Here is an 18274-nt window from a genome sequence, read left to right as displayed (position 1 = left end):
AAAACAAGGGTTCTCGCCCCTGTCCAATGACATGTGGGTACTTGTTGTCCGAAAAAGATACTCATGAGCACTGCCCGGTGTGTTTCTCTCTGTTCTCTCTGAGCTGGCTCTCTCCAACCCCGGAGCACTGCCGGTAGCATAGCGTTTGTTGAGCTGATGCTCGATGGTGCAGTGGACAGGCACTGTCCGCTTCTGGCCTCGGGTGCTGATCCGGATGCGTCCCCGGGAATGGTACACATCGGTGGATTTGACCGATGCGTACTTTCATGTCTCAATACACACCTGGATCACAGGAAATTTCGGAGGTTCTCTTTCAAGGGCAATGCATACGAAATTCAGGTCCTGCTGTTCAGGCTGTCCCTAGCACTGCGCATATTCACGAAGTGTGCAGAAGCGGCACTGACTTCGCTGCATCATCAAGGCATGAGAGTTCGCCTATTTGGATGACCTTCTCCTGGCTGCATACAGCAGGGAACAAGCCCTTGTCTCCCATCTACGAGATTTTTAATCTCAAAAAGAGCTCCCTGGTTCTGTTAGTGGATTTCATATCTCGGTTTAGAGATAGATTCGGCACAGAACAGCAATGCTGTCACTTCAAAGGGATGAGAATTTTCGCAGCTGCCTGAGTCTTTTTCGGCTGGGAAGGCGAGTGCGTTTTCGTACAGTGTCGAGACTGCTGGGGTTTATGGCCTCAATAATAGCAGTCGTCCGGCTGGGTCTCTTCTTTTTGCATGTGTTCCAGAGATGGGCGCTGAGCACTGGTCTGGCATTTAAACAGACAAGTGACGATAACCATAGCGTGCGTTTGAGCTCTGATCCCCTGGGGATCCCTGGCTCTGTTGAGAGAGGAAATTCCCCTAGGCAGAGTCCCCTGACAACAGATGCGTCACTACATGGATGGGGAGCTCGGTGCCAGGGGAACCCTGGAAGGGGAGAATGGTCGACAGGACTAAAAGAGCGTCATTTAAATTATTTGGAGTTGCAGGCGGTTCTTCTGGCTCTGAAACACTTTGCGCAGCACCTGCACGGCAAACTGTTAGTCAGAACGGACAACACGACAGTAATGTCATACATAAACAGACAGGGAGGTACCCGCTCTCTTCTGCTGCTGCAACTGATACAGACGCTCCTGATATGGGCCAGCGAACATTTAGCGTCGCTCAGGGCGGTACATGTCCCGGGCCGCTTGAATGGCGGAGCAGACCTGCTGTCCAGAAGAGGACCACAGGTCAGGGAGTGGCGCTTGCACCCGAGAATAGTGGCGCAGATCTGGGACCGGTTCGACAGGGCCGAGGTAGATCTTTTAGCGTCTACAGAACACACACTCTACAGCAGATGGCGCAAGAGCGCGATATCCCATAGTCATGTGTTATACCTCGTTTCCCTCCTTCTGGGAACAGTTATAAGCATAACTCAATGTTATTGTCTCCCAAAAGAAAGAATCGACTCTAAACTGTCGTTTTTTTCCGAATCCTACTGCTTTACGGTTCTACGTCACTAGAAGATACATTTGCATAGTGCCCGCCTATAGAGAGCCTAAGTCCCTCCCCTTCCGGTAGACCACCACAGGACCTTATTTTGGAAAAATATTGTTTGGTAGTCAATGGCGAGAGACAACAAATATTTTGATCTCGTTTGAATTGTGCTGTGAATCACACATATGATGTTTGTCAATTTAAAAGATACATTTTAAAGTCAAGAAAGTCGCAGTTTGATGTAAAACTGTTGAGGTATAAGACTGAAAATACGTAATTACAAAGACTACAAAACCAAAAGGCGCACATGTGACGTCATACCTTTTCTCTCAATGAATGAAGCTAACTTTACTGAAGCTAACGTCTGTCATTTTTTCTATAGTCTTAAGTTATGATCGTAACGTTACGCCGTCATGCCTGAGTGTTTTGTACCAGACTGCACACAGACTGTTGGTGACGAACATAGTGCGAGACGAGAGATGTAGTTCATTGAGCGATTTTCACATAAAACTAAATGTTACTCTTCTGTTTTATGACAAACTGCGACTTTCTTGACTTTTAATAATTAGCTTTTAAATTGACAAACATCATATGTGTAATTCAGGGCACAGTTCATATGGAATAAAAATATAAGTTTTCTCTCGCCATTGACTACCATACATATTTTTTCCGAAATAAGGTCCCATGAGCCGGAAGCGGAGGGGAGGGACTTAGGCTCTCTATATTGTACGTTGTCCGCCTGCGAACAACTTGACACGCCCACAATCACATCATTTTACTGACGACTGCTTCTCAAATCTCTGAGTTCATCACAGAATTTGCAAAACGCTTGCTCTAGAAAGATGGGTCAGTACCTAGTTTTATTTGGACCAGCTTGCTCCTCAGAATCACAACCTGTAAATGGATAATTATTGATGTATATATTTTCTACTGGGTGTTCAAAATATGTAGACTTGTATTTTATATTGTGTAAGTTTCTGACTAACCGGTTAACTCACGTTATCACTGTCTTACTGAAATACTTCTGCTTATCAGCTGTGGGCCACTATTACCTAAAATTGTCTATAAATGCAGATTGTCTGTCGCTCTTAATTCTTTGTGTAATGATAAAGGATGGAACAAGATTTGTTTTGCAAACTTTAATGTTACATCAGTCATTCAGGTTAGTGCTCGGCTAACATGCACCGTTATTGCATGTGCATGTGCATCACAATAAATTAGAAATACACACACATGGGTTTGTTGATAGACATACACTTGTTAATGCTGATAGTGAGGCGTTAACATCTGTACGTAAAACTGAGTAGCGTTTCAGTGAGAAACGTCCTGATCAAGTCGTCCTTGCGATGGAGGTTCGGGTTGAATAAGTTCTTCAAATGTTGGTAAAATCAACATCACCGCTACTGTCTTTACAGTGTACAATTGCTGAGGACTGGGGAAACCTCGTGAGCTGAAGCGTTGTTGGTAATGTGCGTTATCTTCCAACACGCACTGTAAGCGGTAGACCAATCACAACAGACTGGGCCGTCTGGCCAATCAGAGCAGAGTAGCTCACGGAAAGGAGGGATTTAGAGAGACTGATGCATTCATCCAGTTATTTGAGAATCACTGAACAATGTGGTGATGTGCAAAAATTATGAGAAAATTTAAGTGTTTTTTTTTACTTTTGATGCATGTAAACCTGTTGTAGGAGACCTTTCAAAACAAAATTAATAAACTTTAAAATAGCATAATAGGGGCACTTTAAATCCAGAGCTTTTTCACAGTTGTTAATATGTACAAGCTTGTTCCTTGTGCTGCCTCAGGTGTGACACTAGAGATTTAAGCAAACACTTGCTGTACAGCCTGTTTCACGCCTTTGAGTAAAACAATAAAAGCTAATAGACTTTACTCACTGTTCACAATTGTTTCTCAATATTGTGACTTTATCTCTCGCAATTGCAAGTTTATTCCATGCTATTGCAACTTTATATCACTTCTGCAGCTGTATTTCTCGCTATTGAGAGTGAGACTATTTCTCACATTGCGACAGTATTTCTCACTTTTGCGGCTGTATTTTCACTATTGTGATCTTTTTACACAATTGCAGCTTTATTTCACATACTGCAACTTTATATTTATTTTTCAAATCATTACTCACTTTTGCGTCTATTTCTCAGTATTGTGGCTTTAAGTTTTACTGTTGTGACTTTGTACCTCAGTTGTGAGTTTTTTTGATAATTGTGAATTTATATTTCGTTATTGCTTCCTTGTTCTGTACCTCAAGATCCTCCGTATTCTGTGACCGTTTATGTTTCATATTTTTCAATGTTATCTCTTGTTTCTGGCAAAAAGTATAAAGTTATTTCTGTTACCTTTTTTATTTTTTACTCTGTGGTGTAAACAGGCTTCCATAGAGATCAGATGAAATCAGATAACATACAGTAGGCTACAGTGTTTGTTTACTTATCTAAATTGATTGTTTTCTCCTGTGGTGGGATTCAATGTCTACACCTTTAAATGCTTTTCAAGGTGTGCTATGTGATACTTTGTTTAGAAAGTGTTTTATCAGAATTGTTCTAGTGAGACCTTGTGTTATAGGGGCATATTTCAGATAACTGATAGTGTTGCTGTACAACACTTTGCAAAAGATAAGAGATTGTGAAAAACAAACGTTTGAGACTGTAACACAGTTCGTTGTTATGGGAAGAATGAGGCGGGAAACGGCGAACATTTAAAGACTTTAATAATAAAATAAACAAATACAAAATGAAAGTAAAGACAGCAGTCCCTCACGGACGACTGCTGTCACATATAAAAAACCCAAACTCATAAAATCCAGGCCTGGCCTCTCTCGAGCTCCACTGTCGTCGCTCCTCCTTTTATGCTTCCGCTCCTCCGTGAGAGATTCGAGACCGGTGCGTCGCGCACGACGCGCAGGTGTCGCTCATCAGTAATCACGGCACCGGCCTCGTGCTTGTCGCGCCGTCCTCCCACGGCCCTCGAGCCTCGACTTGCTCGCCACAGAGACGTTACATAACTAGCTAGCTGCTAGGGTTATTATAAAATTACACTTTATTTAATCCTTTATTTGACATGCTTTCCTATCTTTCTGCAGGCTAGCGTTAGTTTGATGATTTAATGTCCAATAGCCTTCTGAATAATCCATCTCTATGAAACGTCTCAAAAGATCGCAACCTTCCAGAGCGTTGCAGCAGTTTTGTTAATGATCTTCAGCAGGTCTGGGTCTGTCTGCCTCGAGTCATGACAGAATGCTCTCTGTTCCAGTCTAGCTTTTTTACTAACAGAAGAATACAACTGTAGGCAATGCATTCTTTTACTGCTATGATCTGAATGTCAACAGCTATAAAAAGATTTATTGCTACCAGCCTCCATTGTTTCATTTGTTTTTTATGGAGGTCATAGAACATTCTAGTTCTCTCTGTGTGTGTTTTTATATTTAGGCCTTTCATTAGTTGTTATAGAGGGAGATTAAATGCATATCTTATTTGATAGACAACTAATATTATGTTGGATTAAATGCTTTAGTGCCAAGAGAAGTGAGGCATTCATTTTTGATGATGGTCTCTGGCCTGTTATAGATTTATATTTTTTTTACTTAAAGTTTTATTAAATGGATTAATTCCTATACTTTTCACTACTTTTGTTTCATACTATTACATTCTGGATTATGTCTCAAATGCAACAGGCGATGTCTTACAAATAAGCATGATGTGTCCAATCCAAGAGCTAATTTTTTGGGATTGTATGTCCTGGTTTTCTATATAGCCTCAATCATATGAAGCAGTTGAGCCGGTAGACCTGGATGAGTTCCTGATGTCACAGCTGCGCAGTGGAGATCCCGAGCTCATGCAGGAGCTGGGGGAGTTTCCTGACGACAACCTGGAGGTGGAGCTGGTGGAGAGGGAATGCAGGACCATCCGCCCCTCTGTCGCGGAGGAAGGGTAGGTGCTGCTTGATGCTCCCTGTTGGGGTTGAGAAGGTCAACTAGATGAATTTCAGTGTTTATACTCTACAACTCCTTTGAAACGTGTGCAGTTGACGTGCCTATAACGCAGTCTAGGTAGGCAATTCACTAGGTTTAGAGTAGAAATCGGCCAATTTTCAGCTTTAATATGGGTTCTACCGATACATGGTGGTATTTGGTGGGTCTCTGAAGAAACAAACATTTATCTCTCTACCAGAATCTCAGGTGGTGAGACAGTAATTCAGCTTTTCAAATATTATTAAATAATATTGGTATCTGGGACGCCGTGAGCCCAGAGACTAGTGTTCACTGTAATAATAATAAAAAAAAAATCTTAGCTTAAATGTGTAATATGAATAAAAAGTGCTCATAATCAGCTGTTGAGATAGTATTCTCAATTGAAACGAGTTGAGGCTTGGACCTGGAAACAATGTTCCTCACTTCATGACTTCATGGATAATGTGTATGTTTGTGTGTCTTCAGAGTGGAGCTGGATCCCCATGTGAGGGATTGTGTTCAGAGTTACACGCAGCCCTGGCTGGTGGTTAGCAGAAGGTAAATCCCCAGACTTCATTTCCTGTCCCTCCTTAGGGCTGAATTTTAAATGCTCCAATAAATGACATCAGACACATAGATACTACAATGATATACTACAAATGAATTGTGTTTGTTATTCACAGAACTCAGGGTTATGGATGGATTGCGTACTCCGAGAGGACAGACGCTAACAAATTATTACAGAGACAGACGTTTGAGTCTGACGTTCAGCCTGACAAACAAGACCAACTGGTAAGCACAGTTTATAAAACATTTCCTCTTATATACAACTGTCATTTTACAACAAAGCAGCTAATTGGGATTTTTGTACACATTGTTATTAGTGTCACTCAAGTACACCACCCAGCCCCATGGACACTTATCTTCCTCTTTTTTTGTTGTTGTAATAATAATAATTATTATTATTATTATATTAAAGCCGATAAAGTGTGTCACCTTTATCGTCAGAGTGTTGATCCCAGACAATTGCCATAGAAAATTGCTAGAGTGAACAAAAAAGAAAGTTTGTGTTTGTCAAGGAACAAAGAAAAAAGTTTGTGTTCATTAAGGAACAAAGGAAGGACGAAAAAATTTCTGCAAACATGTCACATTCTGATGTCACGTGTCTTTACGGGATGTGTATTAATGCACGCACAGATTCCATAAAATCACTGGCAGTGTGAATTAACTAAAATCAAATGATCCCGGGAAAAATCCCAGGACACATTATCTGTGTTTTCCAAGATCTCTGTGTGAAAGGGGCATATGTGTGTTCAGTCCCATACAAAACAAATTAATTTCCTCTTAATTCAACGTAAAGACATAAACAGATGAGTATAAAATGAGCAGAATCTTTCTCTTTGGTATTTTTTCTTTTCTTTTTGTCCCTATGACCACTATTTTGGCTCTATCCCACCCCTTTTTGTCAGGGTCCAGGGACAAAATGAGGCATGAATATTCATTCTGTCTTCACTGCTTCCGTCCCAATGCAGCTTTGCCAAGATTTAATTATCCAAACCACAAAGATTTGTTTCACTCCATGTATTTTTCATGAGTTTAGATTGAGAGTCTGCGGGAACACCAAAATCCTCCCTTAGTTTCGGATCCTTTAAAGGGCCTCCGCATTCACTGCAGGGGTTATTAGCAATCCAGAGGAGTACCAAAGACCCCGCTAGCCAGCTCTCTTCTGTGATGTGTGTCTTTAAGCAAGTAGATTAAGAATACAAATGGTACGGGAAGGTCTATTACACAGGCTAGACGCAATGTATCATGGGAACTCTGCATGATGCCCACTATCAGAGCTAGTGCATATGGTTCTTATATTTGGCGATTAACTGAAATCTCTCCTAGGGTTTTGAGAATTCATCCATCTCAAAGGCTTATGATCTTCCTGGAAAAAAGCATTAGTCTCAGAATTATACATAGCTCCTCTGCTCTAATTCACATGCAGCTATGTGGTATTGCTAGTTCAGTCAGAATCAAAAGACATAAGATTGGAAAATAGTTAATTCTATGTGTTACTTAATTCTATGTGTCTATTGTTTTTCATTGTACTTTTGACAGTAAAGGGTGTCAAATAATAAAAGTGAATGAATGAACTTAATCTGAACCATTGCTTTTAGCTTGTATATCCATTGTGCTCTCAAAGGGGTCATTTTTTGACATATAAGAGGTCTTTGTACCATTAAAACATCCTGTAAATTTCATAGCTTAAAACGTCCTCGTTATAAACAAAGCATTTAATCAAGCTTTTTTTTAAAACAAGGCTTGTTTTGATTTAGCGGGATATTTGACGTCTCATGGGCAAATACATTTGCATATGACTGCCTCCAGAGCAAGACACTGACAAATAGTTATACATCATCGCACCATAGGCCCCGCCCACTGGCATTCAGTTGCTTAACGGCTGACGATTGCCTACACTGGATGTGAGCGTTGCGTCAATAGCTAATAGAACCTATTATAATCCCTGACGCTGTCTACACTGGATACAGTATACAGATGCACGTTCAGTTTCTGACATACTCCACGCACTTGAATCTGTCGACAACAGGACAAATGGAAGAGTGAAAGAATGTCCAAAGACCTCCAAATATGATTTACTTCCTAAATTTCCCTTTTATATACCCAAATACTGTGTGAAAAAACACTTATTTTTATCATTTATTTTATTTTATATATAAACCTTTTCAATTGTAATAAATGTGAACTATACTTATTTTTATTATTTGTTATTTTGTATTTTATTTTATATATGTATATATATGTGTATATATATATGTGTGTATATATATATATGTGTATATATATATGTATATATATATATATATATATATATATATATATATATATATATATATATATATATATATAATAAAAAAATAAAAACTTTTCCTTGAACCCCCTAGGACCCTCTTTTGGCCTCCTGTGCTTCCCCAGGCCCCAGACTGAAACCATAATATCTAAATGTCTCTCCATATATCCTCTCCTGTCCCTCAGGAAAAGTCACCGTCCCTGCCAGCACTATGTCATGATCCAACACGGACCACCCTCACAAGCTCAGACTTCAACTTACGGGCTCTGCAGCCGGACCGTCGTGTGGAGAGTCTGTTGCGCTTCAGCAGCCCGGAGGAACTGGATCGCTTCAACCAGGAGGCCAGACATAGCTACCGCTATGGCGAGCTCTTTGGCCTCTACCCGCCTGTGGATGAGGTGCAGCACTTGCTTTAAATACAGGCTTAAATGTTGAAATGTTTTTTTTTTTTTTTTTTTTTTAACATAAGTATTGAATTAGAAACTAAATATTGTCTTCAATCTCCCCATGAATGTGTACAGGAGGATGCAGTAGCAATTCGGCCCATTCCTGACTGTCCCAAGGAACACTTTGGGCAGAGGATACTAGTGCGATGTCAGACCATCAAGTAATACTTCTTCACTGTCCACTATTATTGATTATTTTCTCTGAATGTTTAAACTTGAGACCTTCTTTTCTTCTATTTACAACTTTATATCTCACAAAGTGATTTAACTTCATATTTTAAACCATTACATCTCATATATTACCAGTTTTATTTTTTACTTTGAGGTTGAAATGCTCTCCATGGTTTAAATATGGTTTTGAGAGAATGTTTTTCCTTCTACAGATTTGAGATTGAAATTGAGCCTCTGTTTGCAACCATGGCCCTCTATGACGCAAAAGAGAAGAAGAAGGTCAGTTTCTGATAGTTATCTTAAGAGCTATGAATAAAAAACTAAAATATGTGGTATATTTCTGTATTTAGACCCTTTTGCTTAAGCTGAGGAGACATAATTAATAAATATTCTTCCTGTGAGTGTTCTTTCTGTTAGTCCTCCCACATTCCTCGACTTTAGTCTGAACAAAGCTGGACGTTAATGAGACTTTTTCATTATCCAATGCCATAAACATTATTTTGTTAAATCAACATCCTTGGACTTAGTCTTTGTAAACATCTAAAACAACTTGGTTATAAAGTAGAAATGGGTCACAAAATATAGTCTGAACGGTTCAGACCGAGTTCTATAAAACCAGTGAACATTAAACTGTACAGCAAATTCAAGAATGTCTTTGACTGACAGTCATGGATCTTAAGGAATTAGTGAGTTATAATGTTAACTAAATGCAGTGGCATGTGTATTTTCATATTAAATGGACAGACAGCAGATATATTTGGGAGGAATATCCTGAAGTATTACATTAATCCTCTTTAGCTTTAGCTTTCACTGAAGAAGGTTAATACATGAGACAGACCAGATGATTCATGCTAAATAGGGACTTTATGCAGCATGTTTTTTCTTCTTCATGGTTTGGTGTAGAGAGTGTTTTGGAATGGGAGGAATTACCCATTTCACAATGTTAAGAGAGAAAAAAACATAATTTAAGATTCCTGATATGCCCGTTTAAGACTTGCCTTCACAATGTTGAAGATGACTTTTGTCAGATTGAGTGAGATTTAGAGTTCATTTAGGGAGAAACTATGCTAATGTGACTCTGAGTGAGCTGTCTTTCAATTCTGATTTGGTTCACTCTGTCTGAAGTGTAAGGAAGTACTTTTGTTTGTTGTGCACCACAATTTCCCTTCTGTTTCTTTAGTGATATGATGAAATCATTAGCAGGTTGGTTGTTTCCTGCTGTCCATTGCAAATCATGTTATATTTGTTTTCCTTCAGATTTCAGAGAACTTCCATTTTGACCTGAACTCAGATCACATGAAGGGTTTCCTGCGACCCCACACTCCCAACATTGACACCTCCACTTTGGCCAGATCTGCAATTTTCTCCATCTCCTACCCCTCTCCAGACATTTATCTGGTCATTAAGGTAGTTTTGAGTAAATGTCTAGGACTAGGTCATTTTAGAAATTAATAAAATGCATACATTTATTATATTGAAATTACTTTATCATCTGGTTTAAAAAAAAAAAAAAAAAAAAAAAAAAATATATATATATATATATATATATATATATATATATATATATATATATATATATTGCCCAGTCTGATTAATTCACAGGTGTCTGGCCATTTTGAGACTTTGTCAATTAATAATAATCATTTTATTTATTTATTTTTTCCAGTGAAATCTGAGTCTTTTTTTTTTTTTTTTATGTTTTTGAAAGGCTGAAATTTTACATAAATTCTTTGTAAAAACACTAATATTGCGGATTATTATTACAATATGAAAAAAAGTGTTAATAAATATAAATATTAAAAAATAAATATATAATTGTAATTAAATATATAAAATGTAATTTATTACTGTGGTAGAAAGGCTGCATTTTTTTCTCCAGTATGTTGAAATGATGTGGTGCTGCTTAATTTTTTTGTGGAAACAGTAATTAATTTTTATACATTTTTTAATATACAATTTAAAATAACAGCATTTATTTTAAATATAAATCTTTGTAACATTATGAAAGTCTGTACTGACACATTTAAACAAATTAAATGCATCCTTACTGAATAAAAGTATTAATTTCTTTAGAAGAAAATGTTACTGGCCCCAAACAAATGTTAGTCTATATATGTGTATTATTTTTGTCAGTGACCTGCTCTGTAGATATCAGTCCATATCAGGACCAATAGGATCAATAGTGATGATTCCCATAATAGTAGAAATTATTATGGAGATGATGATAAATGGCAGAGTTGTGAAACAATAGTGTTATTAATAGTGTGTTTTGGTGTTGTGTATGTGTAGATTGAGAAGGTTCTTCAGCAAGGAGAGATCGGGGATTGTGCTGAACCATATATGGTACTGAGGGAGAGTGATGCTACTAAGGTAACTATTGAAAATGTCACTTTCTCTCATTGTTAATGTGCACAACATGGCCAAAAGTATGTTGACTCCCCCTTCTAATAATCGGGTCTGGCTAGAGTTGTGACAATGCCCCTGCATAAAGTAATAATTCACTGAGTCTGGTGGAGAAGAACACCTTCAAAACCCTACATTTCATGTGCCAACATCTAATGGAAAGCTTTCCCAGAAGAGTAGAAGCATGCTTTTTTTTTTTTTGATTAAATGTTCAACAAACCCAAAAGAGTTGATTGTTAGGGTGTCCACATACTTGGCCATAAAGTGTGTATAATTTAGTCAATTATTTCTCAAATTATGTTAATCTACATGATTTCACTAAGGAGAAATGTTATGATGAATAAAACCACTATCTTTTTATGAAGCTCAATCCTTTTTCTGTGTCCTTCAGAACAAAGAGAAGCTGGAGAAGTTGAAGAATCAGGCAGAGGGGTTTTGTCACAGACTGGGCCGCTACAGGATGCCATTTGCCTTCGCTACGGTCAACATCATGAGTGCCATCAACTCTACACTGGAACGAGACACAAGTGACACAGACAGTATAAATGGTAAGATATTGAATGGTGGTCTATTAATATAAAGCATCACCCTGCAAAAATGTTAATCCGTAATTATGTACAATTTTGAATTTTGGACACAGGCAGGGGTGGTACGGAAAAGAAAACATTGCCCAGACGTAACTCTGACAGATTCAGCGTGACGGATGACAACTATGTCCTGTCTGGCTTTAAACCAGCTGTCACAATGTGCACGTTCATCAAACAGGTATTGCTTGAACCATTCAGAGTGAATAGAATATTCAACAACATTTTTAGAGGGACTTGATTTTATCCGTCTGTGAAAAGGGAGTGTTCCATAGTGCAAAAAGTACATTTTTCCATTCTTCACATTCTCCTGATTAAATGGTGTCTGCGTTTTTCAGCTAGCTCTAGATAATATCACACTACATTTTTGCAACATTTATCATCTAAACTCTCCATTAAAGAATCCAGACACATTTGAAAAGATGTTAATTATGTGAAATATGTGGCGGCAGGAAGGAGAGCGTCTGAGCGATGAGGACCTGTTCAAGTTCCTGACAGATATCAAGAGGTCGTCCAATCAGCGACGTGTTAAACTCATACCTGGTGAGTGGATGACTCAAGTGTGCCTTTTTGCTGCCCACTTTTTCCACAGAAAAAGTATTTTGTGTAAAAGTTGAAAAACTCATCCTACATCATATGTATGTTGTTTGATAGGCTATCTGAAACTGGAAGTGTCGCCAGTCCCGGAGACGGTGCCTGGGTGTCTGTCCCCCGAACTGATTCCAGTCAAGCCTGTATCTGAGAAAAATCCACGGCCAGTTAAAGAGGTGCTGGAGTTCCCTTCCAGTGAAGTCTATGTGCCTCACAATATATACCGGTAATAAATATATACTCACTCTCTCTCTCACTCTCTCTCACTCTCTCTCTCTCTCTCTCTCTCTCTCTCTCTCTCTATCTCTCTCTCTCTCTCTCTCTCTCTCTCTCTCTCTCTCTGACACAGACAGACAGACAGACAGACAGACACAAACTCTTTCTCACACACAAACTCTCTCTCACACAAACTCTCTCTCTCTCACACACACACACACACACACACACACACACACACACACACACACACACACACACACACACACACACACACACACACACACACACACACTTTCTCACATATGTTAGGTTTTGGTATCTCTGTAAGACATAATGACTTTTATATTGTACAAATGGTATATTCTTTTCCCTAACCCTAAAACTACACATAGAAAACGTTCTGAATCTTTACATTTTCAAATAAGCATCATTTAGCATGTTTATTAATCAATTTCCCTCGTGGGGACTGCTGGTTAGTCCTTGTTAGTTCACAATTTAGGTTAAACACCACACACACACACACACACACGCACGCACGTGAATTGTCAAGCTGAGATCCAGCAGAACTGGGTTGCAGTGATTAATCAGTAATCTTGAATAAATCTTAGTTCTAAGTAATAATGTTTGTCAGAATTTGGAGGGCAGAACTGTGGTTGATACTAGTCATTCATTGACTATGAAAACAAATAGGTTGAGTGCATGAAAAACTTTTTGCATATCAGTGTTGGCAGGTCTCATAAGAAAAACAAGCAATCTGGTCTTACAAAACAAGCCCAAAGAAGCTTGCCTCACCTTCAAAATCGGCCCTGTTTTTTTGTTTTTGGGGCTAGGAGGATTGCTTAGATTATGGTTTATGGATAGATTATGGAAAACATAAAACTGTTTAATTTATTTGATTGATTATAGGATAAACTTGCATTAAAAAACAGCTGCTACATGGATATAAGCCAGACAAAAGCACAACAGGAAATCTCATATCTCATATTTAATGTGATATTTATAATTGGATGTATGACGCATTCAGCTATTTTTTACTTGTTATCAATGTAGAACTCTGAGTGCTCTGCGCCATCTAGTGGTCAGTTCATGTTTTTACACCCAATTATGGACTTCAAATGTTAATTCTGTTACAGGAACCTGTTGTACGTGTATCCTCTGAGGTTGAATCTTACTAACCGTTTGACTTCAGCAAGAAACATTACGGTTAAAATCCAGTTCATGAGTGGTGAGGACTCCAGCTGTGCTATGCCTGTGAGTGCAAAACCACATTTATGTGTCTATATGTGTGTCGAAAATATATTACCATTGCATTTAAATATTGTAATATAAATAATATAATATTAGGATTATAATGTATTATATTTATTATAATTATAATAAATTAATAATAATACATATTTTAATATAACATAATAAAATAATAGAAATATAATAAAAAATCAGGTTAGCTGGGTTCTAAAAAATATCAGTTAGAATTGAAAGTAGACTGAAGTGGATCGAAAAGAGAATTTTTAAACATTTGTAAATATAATTATTATTTTATATTAAATTACTGTCATTCTAACACTGTAGATATTTGTTTACAAAGCCATAAAAGAAAATATAATATATGATATAAACTATATTATAATTAAATACTAAATTAGTCATTTTATTTTATGAGGTACAAAATATATAAAGCTTACACTCTAAGTGGCAAACAATTAAGTAACAAATCGTAATTGTTTGTATAAAAATCATCAGCCAAAATATTATGATTGTGAATGTGTAACTAGTGTGTGACGAGCATATTTCAAAATGTTTTCATATTTTATACATTTTGTACTCGCCTTTATTTTCCTCTGCGCTTTCCTTCAAAAGGTAATTTATGGAAAATCAAGTGGCCCTGAGTTTCTTCAAGAGGTCTACACTCCAGTCACATATCACAACAGGTAATCATGGTCTCTAACAACAATTCCAGTGATCAATGTATCAAGCAAATATAAGGGTGGAGTAGTCAGTGGCTGTTTCCATTTGCTCTGCAGGTCTCCGGATTTCTATGACGAGCTAAAGATTCGTCTTCCAGCCCGTTTAACAGAGAAACACCATTTGCTGTTCACTTTCTACCATATCAGCTGCCAGCAGAAACAGAACCAGACTGGAAGTATGGAGACTCTCATTGGATATTCAGTGAGTGACTGAACAGATTGTTTGTACACACTACAGTTCAAAAGTTTGAGGTCAGTCAGATTGAAAAAAGAAGAAAATTTATAGTTTTATTCAGCAAGGATGCAATAGATTAATCAAAAGTGACAGTAAAGACTTTTATAATGTTACAAAATATTTATACTTTAATGAATAGAAAGTTTAAAAGAACAGCATTTATTTGAAGACTTCTGAAAAAAATTAACACGGTTTCCACAAAAATGTTAAGCAGCACAACTGTTTTAAACATTGATGATAATAAGAAATGTTTTTAATGAGCACGAAATCAGCATATTAGAATGAATTCTGAATGATCATGTTACACTAAAGACTGGACTAATGGCTGCTGAAAATTTTGCGTTAGTACCGTCACAGGAATAAATTACATTTAATAATATTATAAAGTTATTTTAAAGTGTAATAATATTTAGCAAAATAAAAAAAAATTACTGTAAAATTTGATCAAATAAATGCAGCCTTAAAATATAATATAATATAATATAATATAATATAATATAGTATAATATAATATAATATATATACACACACACACACACACACACACACACACACACACACACACACACACACACACACACACACACACACACTAGAGAGAGTTTCAGTGATGTCTACACAAACAAGAAGAGACATAAATGTAAGTGTCATGACCCCAGTTCCTTCCCTGCAGTGGTTACCCATGCTGAACAATGACAGGCTGCAGACTGGACAGCAGTGCCTGCCAATCGTTCTGGACAAACTTCCCATGAACTATTCCTTGCATCCCCCAGAGGTACAGTCAACCATTTCACATCTGCCTTTTTTTGGATACCAGTCATTTCATTTTATAATCTTACGTCAATGTCTTATTTAAGCACAGAATCTATGACTCATCTGTGCCTTTGTGTGTTCATTTGTTTGAATATAGTGTAAATTCTGTTCATTTGTGGGGTTTTATGCCTTCAGAAACTGCCAGCTCAGGTACCTCCAGTTAAGTGGCTTGAGAATCATAGAGGACTTTTCAACCTTGAGCTACAAGCTGTGTCCTCCGTCCAAACTCAGGTGCATAACGCTCTCAGAACTCACTTCCTTGCTGGTTATGCTTTGAATGCTGCTGATGTTCCCATCTGGCTTCTTAATTAGGTTAACTAGCAAGACCTCCATGCATGGTAATCAATGTCACGTGAAAGATCGTGCTGGTCGGCCACCAACAAACCTTTTCAGCTGAATTTCAAGCATTAAAATATACTAGTGTTCTGTAAAATTCAATGGAATTTGAATTATATTGACCTACCCAACAGGAAATGGAATGACAAGAAGAATGAACTGAATTACAATTCAAGAAATATATATTCATTAAAACAGTTTTGTTATTGTTAACAAAAAAACCAACAAAAAAAAAACATTTATTTTATTTAATTATTTCATATTTAAGGTCCATAATTTTAGGTTTTGTTAATAATTACAACTGTTATTTAATTATATTTCAGATTTATTTCAGTGTTGTTATTGTTAACTAAAATTATTTAAAAACATTTTCATTAATTGAAATAATTCTGAAATATAATTAAATCTAGATAATAACTGAAAAACAAATTAGAAATGCCTTGGCAACTTACTGAAAGAACTGCTAAAATTACTAAAGTACTAAAATGAGTAAAACTGAAATAAAAATTAATTATAGCTAAAAATGAATATTAAAAAAATGATAAAAATGACTTGTATTATATTATATGAAATATACTATGATCAAAATATCAGCTTCTATAGGTGACATTTCAAACATTTTTAATAATATTATGCAATGTTATGTAACAGAACATTTATTTAAGAAGCTTGTGGCTGTTACTGAATCTTTTTTTATTTAATCACAGGACAATCATCTGGACCGTTTCTTTACTCTGTGTCACGCTCTGGAGGGCAAGACCACGTTCCCCATCCGAGTGGGAGATGAGAAGATTTCTGAAAACATGTTTGAGCACGAGCTGAAGCTCAGCATCATCTCGCTGTCCTCCTCTAGGCTGGAGCCGCTGGTGCTTTTTCTCCATCAGGTCCTCGACAAGCTCTTCCGGCTCATCATGCAGCCCATGGTCATTGCTGGACAGACTGGTGCGTTTCAGACAAGAAGAGCTTTTAGCTTTTGAATTACACTTACTGGAAAAACAAAGTCATTTTTTCAGCATACAAGTACATTCTCTTCAGAGTTTTCGGACATTTTACTAATTTAACGTTCTGATTTTTGCATGCTGCAAAGGCAAGTAAGCATGTTTGGTTTTGTCAGCTGACTTTACAGGGTTTTAATCTTGTTTTGTGCAGCAAATCTGGCCCAGATTGCATTTGAGTCAGTGGTGTCGGTTGTCAACAGCCTTCACAACAGTCAGGAGCTGGCAAAGGACCATCAGGGCAGGAACTGTCTCCTTGCAACATATCTCTACTTTGTGTTCCGCTTGCCTGACACACAACATGAAATCCACACCACAGGTACAGTAGGGCTGTGATATCATCTAGACCCCGAATGATGTCATTCTTCGCCATTCCAAAACAATCAGTTTTTTTTAGTGGGTTTGGGATTGACTCCGTTGTTGTCTGTCACTGATCCGAGGCTTCCGTTCACCAGGCACAGGAGGTCTGATGGCTCACCCAGAGAGCCGATACAGCACTCTGACTCGCACCTCAGCCAACACGGTTGGCTTCATGCTGCTTCAGTCACGGATTCGTTCCAGCAGCAACCCTGATATACCAGCACCACAGACCCCAGAGGACGCAGAGGTCAATAACATTCTGGGAAAGGTACATATGCACAAATGCAGCCTCAACATGCCAATCTAAATTTCAGCTCATTAACCAAAGTGTTGGTCAAAGTTCACGAGTCACAGGATGTAGGAAGAGGAATATATGGAATCATCGTTTTTTTTTTTATATTCTATTATTTATTATTAATTTAAATTAGCGTTTTTTTTTTGTTAATATTTTAGTTTAAGTGTTTTTGTTATGTGCTTTTGTCATTTTATTAGTCTTTTTAAAATATCTATTTATTTTATTTTCATTTAATTAGTTTTAGTAATGTTTGCACTTCAACTGTTTGCACTTCAACTAATGTTTCACTTTATTTCTAATTGTCGCCAAGGCAAAACATTTTATTTTTCAGTTTTTCATCTAATATCAATATTTTATTTTATTTCAGCTTTTTATTTTCAATGATTTTTAATAGTTTCAATTTTAGTCAACAACAATGACACAATTCCTTAAATTAAAATGAAAATTTTAAAAGGTATTCCCAGCTTTTTTTGGAATGGTACCCAGCTCTTCTACAGGCACATAATGATGGAGTTTTTCGGTTCCTTGCCACTGTTGCCTTTGGCTTGCTCAGTTGGGGATATTTT

The 18274-nt window shown here is 37.4% G+C and overlaps 1 protein-coding gene and 1 long non-coding RNA gene across 6 annotated transcripts in view; one reads left to right on the top strand and one right to left on the bottom strand.

The window, feature by feature from the left end:
- Positions 1-18274, top strand: part of dock8 (dedicator of cytokinesis 8) — a 54361-nt gene that overhangs the window by 14726 nt on the left and 21361 nt on the right. For all 5 annotated transcript variants that reach the window (XM_082188243.1, XM_082188244.1, XM_082188242.1 and 2 more), the window contains 20 exons: positions 5244-5419; positions 5926-5997; positions 6123-6231; positions 8479-8691; positions 8815-8900; positions 9123-9189; positions 10168-10317; positions 11200-11280; positions 11705-11861; positions 11954-12078; positions 12350-12440; positions 12552-12714; positions 13841-13958; positions 14568-14638; positions 14732-14876; positions 15583-15684; positions 15858-15953; positions 16766-17000; positions 17208-17372; positions 17509-17681. In XM_082188243.1, the coding sequence (XP_082044369.1) occupies positions 5292-5419; positions 5926-5997; positions 6123-6231; positions 8479-8691; positions 8815-8900; positions 9123-9189; positions 10168-10317; positions 11200-11280; positions 11705-11861; positions 11954-12078; positions 12350-12440; positions 12552-12714; positions 13841-13958; positions 14568-14638; positions 14732-14876; positions 15583-15684; positions 15858-15953; positions 16766-17000; positions 17208-17372; positions 17509-17681 (2547 nt within the window). In that variant the 5' untranslated portion in view covers positions 5244-5291. The remainder of the gene's footprint in view (positions 1-5243; positions 5420-5925; positions 5998-6122; positions 6232-8478; positions 8692-8814; positions 8901-9122; positions 9190-10167; positions 10318-11199; positions 11281-11704; positions 11862-11953; positions 12079-12349; positions 12441-12551; positions 12715-13840; positions 13959-14567; positions 14639-14731; positions 14877-15582; positions 15685-15857; positions 15954-16765; positions 17001-17207; positions 17373-17508; positions 17682-18274) is intronic.
- LOC309512589 lies at positions 1420-3475 on the bottom strand. The gene is made up of 2 exons (XR_014211094.1): positions 2206-3475; positions 1420-1536 (listed from the first exon to the last, which is right to left on the bottom strand). It is a non-coding gene; the product is annotated as an uncharacterized lncRNA (long non-coding RNA).

Source organism: Leuciscus leuciscus, assembly GCF_965113295.1.
Source record: "Leuciscus leuciscus genome assembly, chromosome: 13".
Lineage (NCBI taxonomy): Eukaryota > Metazoa > Chordata > Actinopteri > Cypriniformes > Leuciscidae > Leuciscus > Leuciscus leuciscus.
The sequence above is the reverse complement of the archived record's forward strand: the minus strand, read 5'-3'. Positions and strand labels throughout refer to the sequence as shown.